This window comes from Quercus robur, chromosome 4 (assembly GCF_932294415.1).
Source record: "Quercus robur chromosome 4, dhQueRobu3.1, whole genome shotgun sequence".
NCBI lineage: Eukaryota > Viridiplantae > Streptophyta > Magnoliopsida > Fagales > Fagaceae > Quercus > Quercus robur.
Window position 1 is genome coordinate 68,007,992 of NC_065537.1, and position 16,273 is coordinate 68,024,264.

General features: G+C 34.5%; 1 protein-coding gene across 11 annotated transcripts; it reads left to right on the top strand.

Annotated features, from left to right (window-relative positions):
• Positions 1 to 1,669: 1,669 nt before the first annotated feature.
• LOC126723457 (pentatricopeptide repeat-containing protein At5g65560-like) lies at positions 1,670 to 12,171 on the top strand. 11 transcript variants are annotated; one of them, XM_050426871.1, is made up of 4 exons: positions 1,670 to 4,731; positions 6,037 to 6,111; positions 10,153 to 10,907; positions 11,675 to 12,171. In XM_050426871.1, the coding sequence occupies exon 1, from the start codon at positions 1,791 to 1,793 to the stop codon at positions 4,539 to 4,541; it is 2,751 nt and encodes a 916-aa protein (XP_050282828.1). In that variant the 5' UTR covers positions 1,670 to 1,790; the 3' UTR covers positions 4,542 to 4,731; positions 6,037 to 6,111; positions 10,153 to 10,907; positions 11,675 to 12,171. The 11 variants fall into 11 exon arrangements, with proteins under 11 accessions (XP_050282828.1, XP_050282830.1, XP_050282826.1 ...); XM_050426873.1 differs by having other exon boundaries at positions 6,037 to 6,106; XM_050426869.1 differs by having other exon boundaries at positions 1,670 to 4,720.
• The last annotated feature ends 4,102 nt before the right edge of the window (positions 12,172 to 16,273 follow it).

A 16,273-nucleotide genomic window follows, 5' to 3' on the forward strand; every position in this document is an offset into this window, starting at 1 on the left:
GGCTTGAGTCCGAGGACCATGCAAGGCCTTGGTTCTGTCCAAAACTTGGCTTTTTCTTTTGAGTACTTTTTGTACTTATTTGCTTTTTCGAAGGTCAGCCCCTTGACCATGGCGGGGAGAGTTGGCTTGAGGCCGGAAGCCCCTAGAGCTGCCCGTGCCGTTGGCACCGCAGGACGTAGCCCTTGGCAGAAGTTTATGTCGGAACAACAACTGCATGTCACCGGAGATAGGGGAAAACCCGCAAATCTCTGCTTGCTAGAGAGTTGACTCAAACGCCACCTGCGCCAACGCGCAAGCCTTCCTCACAGACGGCGCCAATTGTAAGGACACGATTCGCAACGAACCACAACAGTGTTGGGTTCGCACGTGAAAAGGCCCAGACAATATCATTTGTAGAGCGTGGGTTTGAAAGGCTAGGCCTTGGTTACTCGGCGGTGGGTTTTTTGTGGTGTGCATACATTGTTAAGGTGTTTTCACACCTGGAGTCTTTTTCCTGGAGGTGGGATGGGAGGCCCCCTTCTCCAGATTACTTACTTTTTCTTTTATACTAGCCAATGCTCGCAGTCCTCCGTCCACGTGTAGGGTCAACCTTTCCAAGACTGATATTTGTCCCGTCAGTCTAATCCCAGAATCGTTGGGGGTGGCTGAAAAAGCCGAAGAATCCGGCTCTGTTAAGTGCAGAGTCTTATTGGGGAAGGGTAGTAAGGGTAGCTTTCCCGAGATATTTTAGATTTTCTTTCAAGTTTGTTCCTATACCTTTTTTGCCCCTCTTTTCGATGGAACTTTGGGTCTGCCGAGGACTGAACTGTCCTCGGCTGCATCTCCGGGCCATTTTGTGATTTATATTATTGAGCTTGGGCCATAGCCTTCTTCGGCTTGGGCCTTTGGACTCCCCATGAGTAAGTGGGCCTGGCCCATAAATTATTGGGCCTCACAATAATTATCAAATTATATATATATATATATATAAAGAAAAATTATAAAATGAGTTATGATAATTACAGACTCTGTGTACAAGATACACAACTGAAATCGTTTTTCAAAATATGATTTCATAATTTCACAATTATTACTGAAAATCGTGGTTTAAAAATTATAGTCATGTGTCTCGTATACACTACATAATTATCACCACTTTTCAAAATGGAGTTTGTGGTACATATGTCCTTCTCTCTTAGAATCATACTACCTTGTAATCCAATACGTATGCATGGATACACTTAAAGATATACAATAATATACATAATATAATTCCTATATATATATATATATATATAATTTAAATACTATTGATAGTCATTTTTATATTTTGTTAATTCTTTAAAAAAATTTGTAAGGATATTATAAGGTATAAAATGTAAATTGTTTATTTAAAAGAAAAATTATTGTGAAACACTTTTTTATGATGTGATCCCAGATTTGATTCTACAATTAAGAAATAGAACTCTTTAAAAATAAATGATTTATGACACATGATACAAAATTAAAACTTTAATTTTGAATTCTAATTTAAGTTTCTCTCATCTTCATCTATTATTATATATTTAGATATATGGATTGCCTAGCGTAAGTTTGTTGCTAAAAAAAAAAAAAAATAATTTAAACTTGTGTGGAATAATAATAATTAGTTTAACAAAAATTAATGAGAACTTGGTCTTTTTACAAAAACCGAAAAAGGAGGTATGAGGGGTCTTGGTTGTCTTCAATGCCGTTAGGTACTTTGAGAATGAAATCCTCAAGCACCCCCAACACAAACGCCACAACCTCATGACCTTCTTCCACCGCCCAAAATGTTAAAGCCCCATTGTTTCCTCAAAAACCCATCTCCCATTCACCTCCAAACCCTTCTCTCTCAATTGGGTTTCCACTACTTTTCCTCAAAACCCATCAGCAATGGCTCTTCCGAACCCCCAAACTTGGTCTCCCAAATCTGCCACATCCTCTCTGATCCCCAGTGGGAAAAAAACCCACACCTCAAAACCTTAGCCCCTAAACTCAAACCCCGCCACGTCTCCAAAATCCTCCAAATCCACAACAACACGCACTCCGCTTTGCGTTTCTTCTATTGGTTCTCTCAGAGGCATTTTCACAAACGGGACACGTGCTGTTTCGTGTCCATGCTCGATAGACTGTTGCGCGAGCGCAAATTTGAGCATGTGGACCACGTGAGGATACAAATGATCAAAGCCTGTCGAAATGAGGACGAGCTCAACAGGGCTATGTCGTATTTGAATGAGATAAGTGAAAATGGTTTTGGGTTTACTTTGTATAGCTTTAACACGCTTTTAATTCAATTGGGCAAGTTTGATATGATTGGTTTAGCACAAGATGTTTATACTAAAATGTTGAATAGTGGGATTACACCAAGTTTGATTACATTCAATACTATGATTAATATTTTGTGTAAGAAGGGTAAGGTTCAAGAGGCAGAGTTGGTTTTGAGTAAGATTTTTCAGTTTGATATGTGCCCGGATGTTTTCACGTATACGTCTTTCATTCTTGGGCATTGTAGAAATGGTAACTTAAAGGCAGCATTTGAGGTTTTCGATAGGATGGTGAAGGAGGGGTGTGACCCGAATTCTGTTACGTATTCAACGCTTATTAATGGGCTATGTAATGATGGGAGGATAGACGAGGCGTTGGACATGATTGAAGGAATGATTGAGGAAGGGATTGAGCCAACTGTGTATACTTATACGGTACCAATTACTTCATTATGTGAGGCTGGGCGTGTGGATGAGGCAATTCAACTTGTGGGGAGCATGAGGAAGAGGGGTTGTGATCCGAATGTTCAGACATTTACAGCATTGATCAGTGGGTTGTCTCGAGCTGGGAAGCTTGAGATTGCAATTGGGCTATACCATAAGATGTTGAAAAATGGTTTGGTTCCAAATAAAGTAGCATTTAATTCTTTGATAAATGAATTGTGTGCTGGAGTAAGATTTGGTGTTGCTTTGATGATTTTTGAGTGGATGGAAGGTCATTATATGACGCCAAATGCCCTAACTTACAATGTAATTATAAAGGGATTTTGCTTGATGGGTGATGTTGAGAAGGCAATGGTTCTTTTCAACAAAATGCTTAAAGCTGGTCCCTCTCCAACTGTGGTTACATATAACACACTCATCAATCAGTACCTTAAATTGGGAAACCTGAACAATGCTATGAGATTAATGGATTTGATGAAGGCGAATGGATGTGAACCAGACGAGTGGACTTATAGCGAACTTATTTCAGGGTTCTGCAAGGGTGGCAAGCTGGATTCTGCATGTACTCTTTTCCATGAAATGGTGGAACGGGGTATTAGTCCAAATCAGGTCAGTTACACTGCTATGATTGATGGATACTGTAAAGAGGGCAAGTTAGACATTGCCCTATCATTATTTGAGAAGATGGGGGGAAGTAGTTGCAGTTCAAGTATAGAACCCTACAATGCCATTATAAATGGGTTATCCAAACTTAATCACTTCTCTGAGGCTGAGAAGTTATGTAAGAAGGTGGTAGAGCAAGGATTGCTACCAAATGTCATTACCTACACATCTTTGATCGATGGGCTCTGTAGAAACGGTGGGACTGATCTTGCATTCAAGATCTTCCATGAAATGGAAAAAAGGAATTGCTCACCTAATTTGTACACATATAGTTCACTCATTTATGGGTTATGTCTAGAGGGAAAAGCTGATGATGCAGAGAGGTTACTTGAAGAAATGGAGAGGAAAGGATTAGTTCCTGATGTGGTAACCTTTACTGCACTTATTGATGGTTTTGTTATGCTTGGTAGACTAGATCATGCGTTCTTACTTCTTCGGAAAATGGTTAATGCGAGTTGCAAACCCAATTACCGAACTTACAGTGTCATGTTGAAAGGTTTGCAAAAGGAATGTCAGTTGCTCACAGAAAAGGTTGTTGCCCAACATGAAGCAGTGTACAGTTGCAGCTCACATGAGAGATATACCAACTTTGAAATATTATGTAGTCTCTTAACTAGAATGTCAGAGAATGGATGCGAACCTACTGTAGATACATACAGTACTCTAGTGAGAGGATTGTGTAGAGAAGGCAGACCATGGGAAGCAGATCAATTGGTGGAGAATATGAAGGAGAGAGGTTTATCTCCTAATCAAGAAATTAATGACTCTCTATTAGTTGCTCATTGCAAGAACTTAGAAGTGGACCATGCTCTGAAAATATTCAACTCGATGACAATTGGAGGCTTTATGCCCCGCTTACCAATCTACAAAGCACTTATTTGTGCTCTCTGCAGGGTAAGTCGGGTGGAAGAAGCTCAAACATTTTTTGAGAGCATGCTTGAGAAAGAATGGAATAAAGATGAGATTGTTTGGACAGTATTGGTTGATGGGTTATTGAAGGAAGGGCAGTCAGATCCATGCATGAAGCTTCTTCATGTTATGGAATCTAGAAATTACATTCTCAATTTCCAGACATATTTAATCTTGTCTAGAGAATTGTCAAAATTAGACAAATCCATAGATACACATCAAATTGCTGACAAATTGAGAGTTTTAAGGGACATACATTGAGTTGAGATTCCTTTTATAAAATATCAAGATATAAAGATGCAGTGGACTCTCCAGAAAGACTTATGAGTGACTTTCAAATGGAATCCAGTAATCCACTGCCATAGATTACATTCTTTTTCCACCTGGGAGGTGTAGATTAATTTTTGAGCCAGTCCCTTTACCACTCCATCATACAGTAGGTAAGCTGAAGGTGCTCATTCTAAATCCTTTTACCATTTTGCATTACTCTTTATTTTATTTATTTATTTTTGTTAGTGTTACTACTTTGATTTTTTAATCTGTTTAATGTTTTCATTACAATTCTTTTCATTCCTTCCTCTAAGAAAGTTGATTTAACATTTTTTGAGTTTGATTTTCTAATTACAAAAGAATGACAGGATGAACAAGCTTCTGGCATATTATAGAAGGATAAAACTTAAATACAATTCCTTAGCTGTTAATGCCTTAGGTTCCCCAATTAAATTAAACCACATGGTTGTATTAATCCATGAGCCACATTGATAAATTTAATTGTCCTTGGGATAGATAACACATTTTGTATTGCATTGGACAATGCAGTCACATGCTTAAATTTAATTGGGGAAGCTAAGGTACAACACTTAAAGAATTGTCCCTAAGCATCGCTCTTATTGAAATCGGATCAAAGGCTTTGGTTTACACAAATGTTGCAAAAGGTAGAAATATGTAGTTGTGTTTGGCTAAACTTACACTTCAGAGATTTACCCTTTATAATTTTGTAAACGAATGCCCTAAGGGCAGTTATTAAAATGCATTTATTGCTTTGTTAAATAATATTTTTATACATTTTTTTTAAAAAAATAAAGTCAAACTATACACACATATCCAAAAAATCACACACTACCACAATGAAATTGTGTGTGTAAGCTAATGAATTATTAATATGTGTATTTTATTTTTTGAAAAGTGTGCATTATAGCTCATAATCGAGCATCTATTAATTTTTAACTTGTGCCCTTAGGGCACTTATTAACAAGACCCTACCTATTAAAAATAAAATAAAAAAGTTAGTTTTGGCTCATGGGGATGGGGAAGCGGAGTTTTCGATTAGTGATGTCCACTTCATGAGGCGTGCAAAGATTTACCATTCACTATTACTGATTGTCATGTGTGGGTTAATGTAACCCTTGTCTTATCATTACTTTCACCAATTTTTTAATTATATTTTATTGTTCTACTTTACTTTGGAATTCTAAGCTTTTGAAGGAAAGTTTATCATTATTGTTTTGGGTACTCTTCCTGGATCCTTGCTAAGGCCTATGAAAATAATTGAAATTGTTTGTGGCCCACAAACTTTAGCTAGAGACATGGAATATAGTCTGACTGGTTGATCATTGTTATAGAATATGTTCTTTTTATTGCCAATTTGACTAGTTGGTCATTGTTTGACATTCTTACACCATGCTTTTGCTGCCATTTCAAATGTGAGAGAACCAGGAGTTTAGGATTTGACATTCTTGGTGCTGTATTTTTGCAGGATCAAGTGCTGCTCCTTGGATGTTGTGAATACACAGCTCACCACTTTTCCTAATAAATTATAACTACATGTAAGGTACACCTTATATGATACTTATATTTGAATTTTTGGCTGTTGTATACCTCAGAAATGTGAATTCAAGTTATTTTTTCATTGCAACCAATGGTTAATAAAATATACACACTCAGTGGTCTCTGCTGCTGTTTTCCCTGCCTACCTTCTGATCATATTTATCATCATTTGCAGATAATTTTTCTTTACACTTTTGAATATAGATAATTATTGAGAAGTAAAGATTGCTCCAAACAATTTCATATTATATTTTGCAATAGATTTTAGATCAAATTGATGAATGTCTGCTGTATAACTATTGTACATGAGGATGGAAATTGGTTAATGATGCATTTGATATACAATCGTTCCCACACAGCGCCGTAGGGTTGCAACACTAAATGGCCTAATTATTATTTTGCGTCTTGAAGGTGCAACTATTACCAATACAATACTCCAACTATTCAAGCATGTTTGCTTAAACCACCAGAGAAATTTCAGTGGTGGAGTAAAAGGAGAAACAAGAATAAATTAGATTAGTAGAAAACTATTTTGTTGATGATAATATTTGGTTCAAGAGAAGCTCTTGGATAAAATTTATCTACAGATGGATAATGCAGCAAAATAGGTATGCCACATAAACTTTCTATGGGGATTATGATATATATATATATATATATATGAGTTGGATTCAAATTACACCTAGTGTAATTTTAAGTAATGTTACACCACTCAATATTTTTTAATTGGATGTGAATTTTTAAAAATCCACCGTTAGATTATATTATAATCATATATTCTCCATGCTTGTAAATTTTCAAGGTAATAAAAAATTAATAATCATGACATCAATCAATTATTTAAATTCAAATTTTTATAGTTTAAAATAATGAATAAAAAATGAGTTTATGGATCGAATGGTAAATAATAACCAATTAACATAAAAATTTGTATGAATGTTAAGAACATATAAAACATGTAATTTAACAGTGGGATTTTCAAAATATGAATTCTATAAAAAGTTATTGGATGGTGTAATATTGCTTAGAGTTACACCAGGTGTAACTTGAATCTAACCCTATATATATATATATATATATAATGGGTTCAAGTTACACCTAGTGTAACTTTTGTAAAGTTACACTTTATTTAGACCATAGATTTCTAAGAGATCTTATGATAGAAAAAGTTCTAGTATCCATGTTGTCATCAAAAATTCATTGCTTGCCACATCAACTAGCAGTTTTTTCTCTCTACCTTATTTATTACAACCTCCTTGTACGTTTAGAGAGAGAATCATTAGTAAGCATAATCTAAAGTTTAGAAAGAGAGAAACTATGCCTATGTGTGAGAGAGAGAGATCCTTCCAATTTGGTTCTATTTTATTTTTAATGTAAAAATGTTAGACCTACATCTAATCATTGATCTTCTTTTTGTTTTTTCTTTTATTTATTTATTTATTTTTTTCTCTTTATAAGTTACTTGTGACTGCTGACTTTTATTGTAGCTGATATGCTTCATCTGTTTGTTGTATAAGTTAGGGATTAGTTTTTACAAGTAAGTACATCATGGGTTCAATTGGCTTATCATGGTAGTAATCCTTTGTTTGAGGAAGAACAATCCAACCCGGAAACTGTATAATAGAATTAACTATCAAAGTTGAGGCAGTAATCCTTAACGAATAGAATTTTTTGTGCGTGTGTGTGTGTTTTTTATTGCTCTTCCTCTAAACGTTGAGATTTTGCATGATATATTTTTTTGAGAAATGATATGTCTACAACATTTTTACAACAAATCCTAAGTGGCAAGTTGTTACTGGTTGTTATTGTTGGAACAAAAAAGTAATCTTAGTGTTAGTCTCAAATTTGAATCAATAACAACTAACCACATGTGATTTGTTGTAAAAATGTTGTAAATGTAGCATTTCTCTATTTTTTTTCTCCCTCCTAAACATTTTAAGAGTTGTAATAAATAAGGTAGAGAGAATAAAATGATCTTCAATTAAGATAGCTGATGTGGCAAGCAATAAATTTTAATAATAACATTGAAAGTTGACCTTTTATAACTATTGGATCTCTTAGAAATCAAAATTCTTACTATTGACAACCTTAAGAAGAGGGGGCTCATACTAGAGGTTTGGTGTTGTATGTGTTGGTGCTTTGTGGAAAGAGTGAATCATTTATTAATCCACTGTGATGTAGCTCGTGCTCTTTGGAGTAGAATTTTCCGGTTATTTGGAATTCATTGGTGATGCCCTCCACTGTTGCTGAATTATTATTTGGATGCAGAAATTGGTTTGGAAAACACTCCTTGGATGTATGGAATCTTGTGCCAGCTTGTTTGGTGTGGTTAGTGTGGAAAGACCGGAATGGTCATATTTTTGAAGATGCCAAGAAAACTCTAGAACAGCTGCATTCTTTGTTGATCTATACCTAATTTGATTGACTTAGGACGTGGGGTTAATACATCTTGTAATTCTGTTTTTGATTTCCAAAACTCTTTAGGTTCTTCTCTATAACTGATTGTATATTTTAATACTTTGTGTTCATCATTTTGAACAGAGAAAATTTTCAATAAAACTCCATACTTTTTTTTAAAAAATCTCTTTTGTTACTCTCTCTCTCTCTCTCATAAATTCCTATTTTCTCTCACTTTAAAATCCGTATATCTGCAGTGCTGTGCAGCATAGCAGAAAACAACTGCCTCCAACTTTAATCGCTGAATGGCACAGTGCCACAGTCTCTTTCATCTCTCAATATAAAGCAAAAGAACAACAAAAGTGAAGTAGTTATAACTTAAAACAAAAATAAAATAATGAAGCAAAACTAAAGTTTTGAAAATTTATTTATTATTTTTTTTTTGGGGGGGGGGGGGGGGGGGGGGTTGTTTTTGGTGTTATTTTTAACTTGGGTTCTGTAGTCATGTTTGTTAAATAAAATAAACAAACTTTTGTTTTATTTAACCGTTCCCCACTAGATGATGAGATATTCATGTAGCCAACCTCAAATATCAAGTGCTGGACTAGGAAGCACTGACGCGGCTGGGAGGGTGCCGCATTGGAGTCCGATGCGGGGTGCGGCCAGCGATGCGGCTGCCCCGCATCGGTGCCATGTCTAAGATTTTTTTTTTTTTTTTTGATTTGCGCTGACTCGGCTTCATTTCGCGCTGATTTGGGCCGATTAGCTCCAAACCGAGCAAATTCGGCCATAATCGGGTCATATCGTTCGAATCAGATTGTATCGGCCGATGGCTGACCGAAACAGCCAAAATAGGCCGAAATCGGCCTTGAATCATGCCAGAACAGCCGAAATTGGCTTTGAATGAGGCCCAAACATCCTAAATCTATCCTTCCTCAATTTTATTCTAAATATTTGTTGCTTCTTTTGTGTTTTCTTTTTTGTTTTGTGTTTCTTGCCTTTGAAAATATATTTGAAATGAAAAGGATAACATATAGAAAATATATAGAAAAGGATGTTGTTGCATGCTTTCCCAGCAATGAAATATATTTGTTATCATTTGTTGTTTGCATGCTTTCCCAGAATGTTGTTTTGCATGCTTTCAAAGGATGTTGTTTGCATGCTTTCCCAAAGTAAAAATATATTTTTGCCTTTGAAATATATAGAAAATATAAATAAAAATATTTTTAATAACAAATATATTAAAAATTGCCTTTGATAGAAAATATATCAAAGGATGTTGTTTGCATGCTTTCAAATATTTTTGCACCTGCACCCTATTTTTTCAAAAATTGCCAAGTCCCGCACCCGAATCCAGAAATGCACCCGTGCTTCATAGATGCTGGACACCAAACTGAACAGCAAAAGAGAGAGAGAGTGTGTGTATATGTGCGTCTCTCTGTTATGGGTTAAAGAGGAAAAAATGGGACTACCTTTTTATCCCACTTTGATCATTGATTCCACTTGAGGATGGGTTGGGTTTATTTCTAATTTTGTTGATGGTACGCTCTTGATGGTTCTTTTTGGCTCTGGGAGGCAGAAAGAACCAGTTGTAGGAAAAGGCCAATTTTTTTTTCTTTTCTCATTCATGATTCCCTCACACTCACAGGTTTGCCAAAATGACAACTGGATTTGGTTCAGCTTTTAGTTTGGCATGGTTATTTACTCTTTGGTCTGGCTTTTAAAGACGTGTGCTTTTGAAAGGGGGCTTCAAATGTTTTGGAGAAAATAAACTTGGTAGTGGAAGCAGTAGGGATTTAAAGAGGTGGAACCACTTTGTTTTCTTGGCATGCTGGATAATTGGAGCTGGGTTTGTTGAATAGGAACTGAGTTTCTTGGAATTCCTCCTCTTACTTGTGTATGCTGAGCCAAAGCATTGGTCTTGATGAGTTTGGTGAAGAATTTGTTGAGTTTTCAACTATTTGTTACTCTCTTTTGGAACTTTCTCTAGGAGGCTTGATTTTGATAACTTGTTCTGCTGGAGCTGGGGGTTTTCTCAAGCTTTCAAGGCTCTTTATGAAGATAAATAGGTGGTTTTTGGTTAGGATGTCTCTAAATTGCAAGCTTTCTGGCTTTAATGGTAGATTATCAACCTGTTCCAAGTTGAAGGAGGCAAATGAACCTTTACATGGGCCTATTTCTGTTACAAAATGGAGAAGAAAGCTTCTGTTTTTCTGTCTTTTATAGTTTTTGTTGCTCTAGGAAGCATTGGGCTTCTCTTAAGTTTTAATCATGGAACTTTATGGGGGAAGGATAAGGCTCCAAACTCTTGTAAAGAAATAGCTCAAATCTTGCTACAACATTTTCAATATTAGCAAGTACCAGCTTCATGCTTTAACTTCCTCATTATCTGAATCAGATCAGGTACTGTGTTTATAGTTCTTAAATTGCATCTTTAAAATAGCTCTGGAAAATTACTGTTTTAGTCTTGACTGTTTCATTACAGCTTGAATTGTCTTTTGCTTTGCTTTAAATACAAATTTTGTATTTGTAGAACCAGTCGATGTATGAACTCTGAGTTAATCACATTTTGATTGGACTATAGTGAAAATGGGAGTACTTGTAAAATAAAAGAGATGAAGAAAAACGTTTTGAATTGAACTGTGGTGAAAAAATTGGTCAGAAATGATAGATGGACTAGGCATGCAGGGAGGCTTGAAGCTGAAATTGGGATTATATTACAGTGATCAGTTTTGCTCTTGTGATTATTGTTTTCTACGTAGATTATGTTTGTTTTTAAGATAATAATATCCTTACATAAGTAGACTATATTAGGACTGATGAAGATTTGTGATTAGACAGAAGGTAAACAAAGATATCTGTGTTAGATAAGCACATATCTCTATGATTATTACACATTATGGCAGATACATTATGAGGCTTTAGTTTTTAACCGTTGATCACAATGTGTGATAGATCTCTCCATTGAACCGGCTTTTACATGTGATTTCTTTCTTCTAATTTGATATACAATTTAAAGAATCTATGTGCAAAAAGTGCCTGAGACCATCTATCAAGTTACATATTAGATGAAAAGGATACATAGTTTTGTTGTTATTGTTTGCCTAATTATTACTATTGTTTGTTATTATTATTAATTTAAGTTCCTCTCACTAGTTAATGTATTACAGATGACATCCCTTCAGTGTACCGAAGAATTAGGATCCAAAATGTAGTTAAGTGCTAGCATTGCCTGTACTCTGCGTGTGACATGTTCATAGATGCAGGAGTATCACAAGCAACATACATGGGTTGTATACAATGATGAACCAAGGGACTGGGCAAAGACATGTTCAGAGATGCAGGAGTTTCACAAGCAGCATACATGGGTTGTATACAATGATGAACCAAGGGCCAATGCCCAGTTTGAGATGAGAACATCTCCAGGATGCTTAGCCTGTCAATTGTTGATGACAACCATGTACCATTTTTGTCTTGCGATCTAAAGTTCCATCAATTCCGGCTAATCATCAGATTTGTGAAAAGGTTATGAATTTTCATGCATGAACCAAGGGACTACAGGTGGGGTTGGGGGGAGAGATAGTTTAGGGGTAGGTTTGGTTTAGAGCCCCATTCATACATCATGAGACATTGAGATGTTTCAACCTCTAATCTGAGTTATGAGCTATACTGTGAACATTGTGCATTAAATATGAAAGTTTGAACAAGAGCTTTACATGCCCTAATGAATACTCTCATATCATAATACCTCTTAACTTTAGCAAATGAGTAAATATTTACCTTTTGTTACTTTTTAAGTAATTGATTTTTCATATATACCAACTAAACCAAATTATGTGGAGAGAAGAAGTATAATAAGTGTACTCTCACATCACATTGTACTCTTCTTCTTCTTCTTCTTCTTCTTCTTCTTTTTATAGCTTGACACGGACATTGAATAACTGAGAAGTTCCTCCCTCTTTAGTTTATTTATTTTACACACACACATATATATAATTTATTTGACGAAGAAGTTACATTGGCTAAATTCATGGGTGCAAATTTGGATAAAATCAATAAAAAGGCCCCATCATTCTAAATTAAAATTTGGGAGTAAATCTGGAATAAATCAATAACTTTATGAATAGTCTATGGCATAATTTTGTCAAATGACTATACATCTTAGGGGTAAATGTATATATTTTGATTGAATTGTCAATCTTGAGGATGTGTTCTTGGTGCCTTGGAAGAAGTGGTCATTGATCTTTTGATTTGTAGGTAGCTCTTATCTTAATAGAGTTATTACATGTGCCTACAGATTTTGGTCACATTAACTATGTCAGTTTTGTAGGTTGGACTTCTATGTAGAATGTTTCCTCTATAGTATTGATAATGAGACAAATCTTAGACTTTGGTTAAAGACTTTAGTCTTTAAGCATGCCATTAGACTTTAATCTTAGACCAAGGTTAAAGACTTTAATCTTAGGCCAAGTTGCTGACAGTGTGATATTATCACAAAAATTTGAAGATTTATGACCAAGAAATTATGGAATGTCAAAACAATACTCAATTCCTCCAATAAAATTCAAAAAAGTAGTGTCTCTTGTTTCATTGCCGATATCCATAGCTTAATTGACTAATATTTTGGAGATAACCAAATAAGATTGAACTATCAAAATTTGATCTGCAACTCAAGAACATTGAGAATATGCTCTTGTGCAAGGTTGGGGATGAATTGATTAAGAGAGAGAAAGAAAGTAGAAAAGAAAATAATATAATATTCTATCAAATTAATTAGGTTAGCTAATATGGAAAGCAATTAATTTTAAAGATGACATTGATTATAGTGATTTTCTAACTATTAGATTTCTTAGAAATTCTATGATTTAAAAAATGTGTAATTTTTGTAAAGTTACACTAGGTATAATTTGAACCCATTTTATATATATATGAGATATCAGACACAGCTTCCTTGTCATTGTCAGTTTTATTTTTTCTAAATCTTCTTTGTTCTAAAATTTTTAAGCTCTTTGGAATTTGATCATGAAGTTAATTTCAGCTCTAGTGGGACACAGAAATGTAATGAAATAAATTTAATCCATAAGCAAATGATGTTTTAGGTGTGAATCTCCTCCCTCAATTATTGCAAGCCAAAACAAGAAAAACAAAAACAAAAACAAAAATCAAGTTTTTCAATACCGAAATTCCATTTATGATTCACAAGGATTTTTGGTAGCTAGATAAATTAAAATTTACAAGTATAACTTATACAAATTAATGTTATTTTGCTTAATATATATTTGTAAAATGTTCAAGGGTAGTAAATTTAAAACTAAATCACTTACAATTGTAAAACTATATCATTAACCTCTATGGGCATGAAATTTCGAAGTTTAAGCTAAAAATAATAATAATGTATGAAAATTTATATAATTATATCCACATAACTAAATGCTTTACACTAACATTTTGGAAGAAGAATTAATTATTACATCAATTAATTTTTTTTTTTTTTTTACCAAATTGATAATTAACAGGATACCAATTTTCTACCCTTTAGGTTGGGGATTTGATGTCATGGTATTAGTCCAAAAAATAGTGCAGCAATTTCATAGTATGTAGGGATTTGAAGCTAGACACCAATTTTAAAGAAAACAAAGTATTTATTCCAGACAATTTACTTTCAATGCAAAAAGAAAAATTTGCAAGGTAACCCAAAGAACAAAAAAAGACAAGTAGATCATATAATGAGCTATCACACATACATCAAACACAAAATCATATGTATATTTCACTGAATTACAGCAAAAAAACCAAAATAGCAAATCATTCTAGCAGCATGAACTACTTGATTTTCTTCTCCTTGCAAAGCTAAACAACAACTTTGGTACGTTTAGAAGGAGGAAGCAAGCGCATGCCTCCTCTTGGTGCATCAGTCAAGATCTCCCATGCCTTGGTGACATGTTGAAGAGCACTAGGCGCCGCGCGTGAGGAGTTCACATTAGGATGCAGCAGCTTAGCAAGTTTGCGATACCTGTAAGTGATCTTGTCAGTGGTATAGGTAGATGGATCATTGGTGTTCTTGAGGCCAAGCATAGCAAGATCAATTTCTTCAAGATTGTTAGTCTTCTTTGTAATGGAAGCAAGATGAACCTTGTAGGCTGCCCGGTACTTGTCCACATTGGGAGAGTTTGAAAGATTTTTGGCCAAGTTTGCAAGCTTCAATGCTTCTTCTACTTCACCAGCTTCAAACTTCTCTTCGGCTAGAACAAGTGCAGTGACCTCTGCCATGTTGAAACTTGAAAGTAAGAGGAATTGAAGTTGTAAGAATGTATGTTAGTCATGGGTGAATATTTATTTATAGGAAATGTGAGTTAGTTCTCCTACAACCGACTTATCAAACAAAGTTCAAATCTTTTCAAACTTTCCTAATACTAATTGTAGTAGGAAAAGTAAGATACTCCTCTGCCCAAACGGAATAGTAATAATGTATTTGTTTTATAAATTTTATAAACCGACCTATAGGACTAATAGTTACAATATATTTATAAAAGGAATATATCTTCTTACTCAGCAAGAAATAAATATATATATATATATATATATTGAGATTTTTGAGAAACAGCAAGAAATATATTTACTTTGCTAAAACAAGGGGTGTAATAGGCCAAGAATCTTGTAGTTTGGTGGGACTGCATTGGTCTCCTTTATAAGGAAAAATAAGGTTTAAATTCCCTATTTGTAAATTCTCAAAAAAAAAAAAAAAAAAAAAAAAAAACTCAATATACAAATAGTGGTTGAACAAACTAAAATTGATAATTTTTTGGATAACATTTTAAATGATTTTTTTTTTTCATTTGTTTAAAATAAACTTATATTTATTTTATTAGTAGCTATTTTATATTTTCAAAATTCAAATATACAAACATTATATATATTATATATAAACTTGGTAAAATTTTAACACAATACTACGTTATAATACAATGTCACGTTGAGCTGAAATCAAGGGAACTTGGACCTGCATTGTATTGTTTGAAACTAGCTAAAATGAGTAATGCTTGCTACGTACACACCAAAAATTGACAACTTTTTTCACATCTATTGAGTTGGCAAAGCTTTCATGGCTTCTCATCTGAACCAACTACTGACATTATTTTTTTTAACCCACTACTAACAAATTGCCACATCAACAAGTGTCAAATTTTTAATCAAATTGTTTGTGTATGTAGACCTTTTCATAGCTAATACACCCCTTGAAGAGAAAAAAGGTGCAGAAGCCTATTGGGGACTACAGGTTTGCTATGCTGATGGTAATTGTTTGCCTAATTGGTGACAGAAAACTTTGGCATTTCATTTGCACTACAAAGTTTTAAGTTAGTGACAAAACCTTAAGCATTTCCGTCAGTCTACCAGCTTAGTATATAAGATTATACCAGCTTGGTCTGATAGGAATCATAGGCTGCATAAGTTCAAGTTTCACTTCTTCATTTTTTTTTTTTTGTAAACAAGTTCAAGTTTCACAATTTTGCTTGATTATTGATTTCAATTCTTGGAGATGCATAGCTCCACCGTCAAATACCACTGTACTTTCAAGTTTCAACCCTGAAACTATTCTACAAAAGCCTTGTAGGAGTAACTACAAGTGAGACCAGGTTGGTTTTCTTAAGTTTCAGACCAATATTCCAGAGTTACACAGCTTTGGTCAGCATACCTTCAGTACTTTGCTTTGTCTTTTAAGCTTAAAACAAAGCATTCTGTACAAGTATACACCAAGATGCTAAGCTATA